An 8163-nucleotide genomic window follows, 5' to 3' on the forward strand; every position below is an offset into this window, starting at 1 on the left:
ATTTTTATAGTATGGATCTATTAAAAATATAATACTCATTCTTCCCCTTATTATTACGATACCTAGCACTTTATCCTGAGATGATATATTATATATTGTTTATAGTGCTAAAGTTTGTGTAATGACCCAACTTTTTCCAATGTTGCAAAATGTGGTTTCGAATCTCATTTCCGTAAATAGAGTTCGTAAGGATAAAATAGAAAATTTTACAAAGTTAGTATGAATATATATTAAATATCACTAAGAAATTTAACCGATAAAACCATTAATTAAAGCTTAGAGACTAAATTGTAAAAGTCCAATCGCTAATGAGTATTAATTTAGAAAATGCTTGAGAACCTAATTTAAAATTATTTAAAGAATCAAAATGATTATTTAACCATTTTAAATATGAGATAGTGGAAGATGATGATGATAATTTCCACTTAACTTTAATTTATAATTAAATATGTATAAATATGCCTTAATTAATGAACTAATCAAGTTTAATTATGTTAATTAAGTTATTAATTATAACATTATATGGGATTAAGTGGAAAGGGAATGAGAACATCATCTTCCATTCTCATTTTTATCATCCAAACCAAGAAGAAAAGAAGAAAAACCTTATTTTCTATTTCAATTTCGGTTCAAAATTAGCTAAGGAAATCAAGTCTTTTGCTTGAAATTTTTATAGATTGCTGACCATGGGAGCATGATTTAGCTAGCACATATGTTAAAATTTTCAATTACTAGATGTTTAGCAAGTTGCCATTATAGTGAAATTGATGAATTTAAGCTTGAATTCAAAGAGATTGTTAGTTAGTAAGCTTGGATTGTGATAACGACTAAGTTAAAAATTAAGTTAAACTTGTTAGAAGATTTTGTGACATTAGGGTTTAAATTAAATAAATTGAAAACTATCATGAAATTATGCTATAGATGAAAAGTAGAAGGCCCTAATGAAATAATATGAAATTGGATTTTGATACGAAATTAGATATGGAAAAACATAAGTCTTTCGAATATAGGGACTAAAATAAATAAAATGCAAAGTATGTTGATTATTATTGAATGTGATTAGGATGTGAACTAATGTTGTTTTTATAATTTAATTATCGAATGTAGCTAAAGACGATATTGGGCTATCTTGAGAGAAAGGAAAAACAAGAGTTGTAGATGAATGATGAAAATACAATTTGTACTTTTATGATTCAAGTTCAATATATATACATACATGATTATTGCAAGCTACCTATTGAGGTAAACTTATTACTTGTCTCATGACTCGGTTTGTATATGATGATATAAAATGTCGAGAATGGAATTGAGATGAGCATAATATAAACGAGCTTGGTGTGAAACTATGATATGTGATTATGAACATATATGTATTGATTCATTGGTTACCCTACTAATTGTCTTGGGCAAAGTCATATATAGTTGGCATGTATTAGGATTAGTGTACGAGATATACTTCGGTTTATACCGATAAAGAGCGTAACACATATTATACTCTAGACGTTCCAATGAGGCACTAGGTGCTAGATTGGTGTAATAGTTGGATAATCTATGTATCTGTCTTGAATTCGTGTTCAGTTAATAGAGATTATAAAACATAAACTTGCTAAATGACATTTAGTATGAAATGATAATGAAAAATGGTATATTATGTATATATATGAAATGTGATAAATGATAGCATTGAAAGATCATGCGAACCAATCTAAAATAATTTGATACATCAAATTAGGCTCTCCAAAACACTCGATGAGTTTTTCAATTTTTAGTTAAGTTGCAGATGGATGAGCAATTGAAAGAATAAAAGTAAAGAAGAACACATTATTTTTTTGGCCGTAAGATTTTAGTTACACTGTTTGGAAATCTTTCCTATGTTTTCCAAGCCTTGACAAGAGAGTAATCTACTATGTATCAATAGTATAAGATATGATTGAAGTTAAATTCACTCACTAAGTTGCAACATCACTTCTATACATAAACTAAGATCACTTTCCCTACTAAAATTATCCCATTGAAACAAGTTCCTAAGACTAATTAAATTTGTACCTTCTTCAATTCGTACATAATCAAGTAAACAAACATTCTTTAAATAGGCATTGTAGGCATGTAAATCAAACTAGTGTGAATGATGTATACCCCAGAAATTGTGCTTTAATTGGACTTCTATATGGCATTACATAAGTAGATAGATTCATGGATCAGACTTTTATAAAAACTAAATGTGCTCAGTATATAGTAACTCAATTACAAATAAACTTTTCAAATAAAATCCTTACTTGACTAATATTTAACAAGATCAAATGCATATAATTACTTCTCAAAATCCTCAACAAAATATAAAAAAAATTCATGCAATTTGTGTTTAAATATGCCAACACATATTAAGTTGCACCACAATTAGTTGTAAAGTGAAATGCAATTGACTATACAACTTGAACTAGCAAAAGTTTAAGTTCAAATCTCAAGGTGAAAAGAACTAGGATTTATGGATAGAGGTGTAAATGAACAGAACAATCGATGAACTGTTCATGAACCATTTATATAACGTTCGTTTATATTCGTTTATTAAGCTAAATAAACAAATATGAAAAAAAATTTATATTCGTTTAATAAACGAATGAACACGAACAGAAGTGTGTTCGGTTTGTTTATGTTCACGAACAAGCTCATTTAAAAGCTCGTTTATAAGCTTATTTATTGACTCGTTTATGAATTGTGTATTTATTAATAATATTTTCTTATAAAAATATTAAAACAATTCTTCATCTATTTTTTTTAATGCAATACTGGATTGGATAGAATATAAAAATAAAAAATACAAAGGTAATTCAAAAAGCTAAACAAAAAACAAATGAAACGACTCATTCTATCCAATCAACTAGCAACTGGCCTCCATCAAATCATCATTAAAGCGCATTTAATGCTCTGGCCAGATAACAAGGGAAGATAGAAGTTTCCAAAAAGAAATCCCCCAAAACGTTTGTCCGTTACCTTTTGCTTTCCAGAAAACTCTCCCCTTTCCAAATCAGTCCGAGGTCTATTGTCTCCTCTGCTCCTCCGCCCGTCGAATGTAGTTTGAAATGCCACCTACAAGGTAAATATCTTCCCCTTTTTTCAAACTTGCTTTAGCCAAATGATGAGCAAGGGAGTTGCCCGATCTTGAAATGTGCCGAAAGTTAATCTGTTGAAAGCGTTCTTTGTACTGTTGAATATTTATGACAATAGCCCCGATCTTGAATTTATCTTTACTAATCGATTTAGCTTTCTTGATTGTTGTCAAGTCGTCTTCAATCGTCACACACACTAGTCCTAACCAAAAGCCTAACCACAACGCCTAGACGCATGCCTGAGCCTCCATAGCAAACAGAAAAGAAATTGCTTTGTGGCAGATGGCCATAGAAGCCAAGATTTCCCCCTATGAGTTCCTTGCCACCACTTCGGAACTGGATCTTTCCTGATAGGGGTTAAAAGCCCCATCAAAGTTTATCTTAATGAATGGATCGCAAGGGGGTTCCCACATCTCATGACCAATCCTACAGGTAAGAGTTTTCTTTTCTAAACCATCTAGTTCTCTTAAGTAATTAATGGTCCAGTCTGAGATCTCCTTTCTTGACATATTTTTCCTTTCATACACGAGGCGATTTCTACTTGTCCAGAGAGCCCATAGATCACAACAAAAAAGCCTACATTGCTCACTGGTGGTAGTTCAAAAAACCTAGGTAATCCAATCCCAAGAGTTACCATCCAAATTATTTAATATCTATGAGAGATTCAAATTGAGCCATGTCTTCATTGTAATAGGGCAGTCCCGAAATGTATGGATAGAGTCCTCCACAGAAGTACAACACCTCGGACATTGAGTATTCACTGCTATTCTTTTGTAGCTTAGATTAGCTAAAGTAGGCATATAATTCCATGATAGCCTCCAAATTGTAGTTTTTATTTTCGGAGGTATATGTAAGTTCTATAGCTTTTTGTAGAAGTGACTAGGATCTGGTTGTAAAATATTATCAATAGGAAATATATATATAAACGAACATAATCGCGAACATATAAACAAACATGTTTGCGAATGTTAAATGAACATGTTCGTGAACGCTAAATGAATTGAGCCCGAACACACCAAATAATAAACGAACCGAGTTCGAACATGATATTAAAAATTTAAACGAACACGAACCGAATACGAACAACTTAAAAAATAAACAAATGAACACGAACATAGTCTTGTCCGTTTGAGCCCGGTTCATTTACACCCCTATTTATGGATAGGAGAGGACTTTGAAACTCGATCCAACAAAGGGTTCAAATGTACTAAGAAAAGGGTTATTAGATTAATACAAAGTGGATGTGTTTGGTCAGATATGGAGGATCGTGTAGTTATATGTTTCCCTATAGGTCATAACCATCTAGACCTACTATATGACCCTTTTTAACAATTTATGGGATTCTTTAGGGGTCAGCTTTCAACTTCCTTATTGTGTTTCGTCCAACACTTGTTCGTTGCTATGTTTCCTCAATGTATTGGCATTAAAGACTCACTCTTCGGTTGCTAATTTCCTCGAACCCGACATTTTTAAACTCATCATATGTCTGATTGATCGTTGAAGTCACAAACAGTGGATGCATGATATGTCATCCAACTCTAGATTTGTGGGAGAAAATGAAGATCAGATCTAATTAAACACGTCTTTATTGAGCAAGATAAGTAAAAATGTCCCCTACAATGTTGCACAGCTTGATAAGAAGTATAAGAAAGAACAATGGAATAATCACCTTACAAATTACCCGTGACAGATAGATATGAGCCTATTCCTTTTAACAAGCCAAAATAACGAGTATACTATATCAGTCTAACGATTCATACAACCCTCTTAAAGGTACACATAGGCTATGGCTCTACTTCTCCCACTGCCTGAAGACTTGCTTTCTTCTCCATGTCTTGTATGGTTTCGCCATTCAAGCCCTTAAGTTCCTTCTCTCCAGACTCGGGCTCTATAGGCAGCTGCATCTTGTACTGATGTCTTGATGCAAAGATTAGAAAAACCAAGAAATTCAAGAATCCTAAGACTGCAAGTAACCAATAGAAGTTATTTAACTTTCCTTTATTCAAATTATTCCTAAGCCAGTTCCTGTCGGTTACATGGTCGACGATAGACACCAGCAAACTGCTCACAAAGAACCCCATTGAAATGGTGCTCAGGAAAAGCCCTGTGCTCATGGATTTCATCCGGTCTGGTGCCTCTCTAATAAAGAACTCAAGTTGTCCAACATAAGCAAAAGCCTCCCCAGCACCAACAAGGAAGAACTGAACAAGTAGCCAAAAAGCACTTATTTTGACTTCTTTCTCTACAGCAATTTCCCTCCTCTCTTTCTCAATAATAGCAGCCCCTACCATAGCAGCTACCGAAAAAACTAGTCCAATCCCAATCCTCTGGAGGCTAGTGATTCCCTGGGGATTATGGGTGATTTTTCGAGCCAAGGGAACGAAAAATTTTTCATTTAGGGAAGTGAAGAGGAGAATGCTGATAATGAGAAAAGCGGAGAAAGATCCTGCGGGGATTACGAAAGAGCCAATTTTGCGGTGCATGATGGTGGCTTGCTCAACTGTAAATGTAGTCATCTGGGAGTAGATTGTCCAGAAGAGTATACACGTAGACCAAATGGGGAGTAATTTTATCACCATTTTTACTTCTTCCACATGGGTCACAGTTGATACTAGCCATGGGTTATTTTTTTCTGCGTTGGCAGCACAGTTGTCGTCTAGGATTGCAGCCTTGTCCAGAAACCTAGTCATCACAAGCACATTGAAATCAAATTTGGTTACTTTTCTGGCAAATACGTAATTAGTCAATTAATTCTTTTGGCTCTTGATGCAAACATGGTCAGGGAAACTTGGAACGGATTCTACTAATGCATAAATCTAAAAATTAGGTAGAATCTCTTCAGCATGAACCAAAAGAATCTGTTAGGAGCAGGGAGTTGCTTTAAGGCAAAATGAATGGCTAGACACTGATGGGAAAGGGTTAGATATCTGATTTTAGTTGCATTTCATGATCAAGTTGGAAGATTTCCTTTCCCTCTGCCTTTCTTTGCGGGGCCCTACCTTTTACTATTTATTTTTCTTTTTAATATCTGTTGTGTATGAACTATGTTACGCATATTGGGCTACGAATGTTAGATTATGTGTCTACATAGATACGTTTTTTTTTTATTTTTTAATAATCTACTTGGAAGGTTTGATCCTCAAACCCATATCTAATCATATGAGGGTTGGAGCAACATATGAACTGACAATGAAGCAAAATCCTTCAATTTGTATAAAAATAGCTTTACACTAGCTCAATTTAGAATTAAAATGGTTTGATGTTCTTGAATCAGAGCAAAGTTTTGCGAATAAAAATGAAATTTAAGTTTGGGTTTTGAATCTGATGCAAGTGAAAATCAAACCAAAACTCTGCAATTAATTTGCAACAGTTGTGAAAAGAAAGATGTGGCATGAAAACCAAATGGGATCGGACTTACTTGAATCTTGGCGTGTAGGGAACCTTTCGGTTGTCGTAATCGTTCAAGAGGCTGGGGTGGGAAGGATAAGGCTGATTTTTCTTCTTCAATGCCAATAATAGAACCCTCCATACGATAGTTAAAGGGCTCCCCTGAGGCTTTTTGAACCTGTACCATGGAGTCCCACAAATCAAAACCGCTACCGCAATCACCATTGTTACTGCTGAAATCCCGTAGCCCCACCCTCTTCCTACATTGTCTTGTATATACACCAGCACAATCACCGCAAACAATGACCCCAGGCTGATGCCGAAATAGAACCTATTGAAGAAGAAAATCATAGCCTTCTCCTCCTTGGGGTCTCCCACGTCGAACTGATCCGACCCAAAACCCGAGACATTAGACTTTATTCCCCCACCACCAAGTGCTGTTGTGTACAGTGCCGCATACAGCAAAGCCAGTTGCCGGCCGTTTGCCTCGATGCACTCGTGATGCTTCCTTCTGTAGTCATCACAGTAAGGAGGCCTCATGCTGGGAATTGTCGTAGCCAGTGTCAATAAAATCACTCCCTGAGTTTAAGATGAGATAGCAGCCAAAAAAAAGTTATATTTGTTTGCAAAGACGTAGACGTAAAGATATCAACTTTTTTATTTCTTATTATCGGTAAGGGAAACCTGACCAGAGCAGTTATGGATGCAGAAAGTGCCACAGTCAAGTATCGGCCGAGTTTGGCATCGGCTAAGAAACCTCCGAGGAGACCAAGCAGATTAAGAGCGCCCATGAAGTTGGTAACTATAGTTGCGGATTTTGCTGCTGAGATATGCAAATCTCCAACTAAGTACGTCACCAAATTCATAGATATGCCCATCACACATATCCTCTCAGAGAGCTCAGATCCTGCACCAAAAATTTCCCTTCATATTAGCAAAAGAAGAAAGATGGGGACCAAGGTACACCGCACTTTTAAGCTTCTGAAATTCATCGTGAAACACCTAAGATGAGCCCTGCAGCGAGCCATCCACCGGTTTTCGACTTGTCCACCGGATTCCCCCGGAAATCAACCACGGTTCCCTCATTTGAATCATCTTTCTCACCATGGCTTTCAACCAAAACCTATGAGCATCCAAAGCAAAATCCAGGCAACAAAGAAACTATTCATCATATGATCAATTATATTCAAACATGCTAATAATAACTTTATAGAATGTATACCATACCATGATTTTAACTGCGCGCAAGAGAGAGAGAGGAAAATAGTAATGTTTAGCTCCAAATATATTATGAGGGGGAAACAGCAGGGGAGAAGTGCATGATTGGGGGTGGGGAATGCATGATAAGGGCCTGGGTACCCACTAGCTGTATCTTCCGAGTTTCCCCCAACTTGTGGTCGGGAGAGAGGTTTAAAATTTTTGTACAATGTGGTCTTTTTGGTGTTATTATCATCCTGTGTTGATGCATCTAAGAGGATTGTGTATAGTTTTACCTTTACATTTTCATTTAACTTGCAGGTTAGAAGCGTGGTATCAAGTATCAGAATAGACTTTGAGGTAGTATCAATTTAGGATTGAGCATAATAAAAAATTTGTTGGAATAGGAGAGAATGTCGTAGTAAAAAGGAGTCATTATTTATTAGAATTCGAGGTAAGTTTTCTCTTACAA

At 35.4% G+C, this 8163-nt stretch overlaps 1 protein-coding gene and 1 long non-coding RNA gene across 3 annotated transcripts; one reads left to right on the forward strand and one right to left on the reverse strand.

The window, feature by feature from the left end:
- Positions 1-2858: 2858 nt before the first annotated feature.
- Positions 2859-4084, forward strand: LOC105800271 (uncharacterized). Of its 2 annotated transcripts, XR_008197462.1 has the most exons (3): positions 2905-3094; positions 3282-3719; positions 3802-4084. It is a non-coding gene; the product is annotated as an uncharacterized LOC105800271 (long non-coding RNA). The 2 variants fall into 2 exon arrangements; XR_001135782.2 differs by having other exon boundaries at positions 2859-3094; positions 3282-4084.
- Positions 4085-4677: 593 nt separating this feature from the next.
- LOC105800265 (protein NRT1/ PTR FAMILY 6.4) lies at positions 4678-7886 on the reverse strand. The gene is made up of 5 exons (XM_012631277.2): positions 7722-7886; positions 7497-7617; positions 7184-7401; positions 6526-7073; positions 4678-5789 (listed from the first exon to the last, which is right to left on the reverse strand). The coding sequence occupies exons 1-5, from the start codon at positions 7722-7724 to the stop codon at positions 4892-4894; spliced, it is 1788 nt and encodes a 595-aa protein (XP_012486731.1). The 5' UTR covers positions 7725-7886; the 3' UTR covers positions 4678-4891.
- Between the last annotated feature and the right edge of the window lie 277 nt (positions 7887-8163).

This window comes from Gossypium raimondii, chromosome 7 (assembly GCF_025698545.1).
Source record: "Gossypium raimondii isolate GPD5lz chromosome 7, ASM2569854v1, whole genome shotgun sequence".
Classification (NCBI taxonomy): Eukaryota; Viridiplantae; Streptophyta; class Magnoliopsida; order Malvales; family Malvaceae; genus Gossypium; species Gossypium raimondii.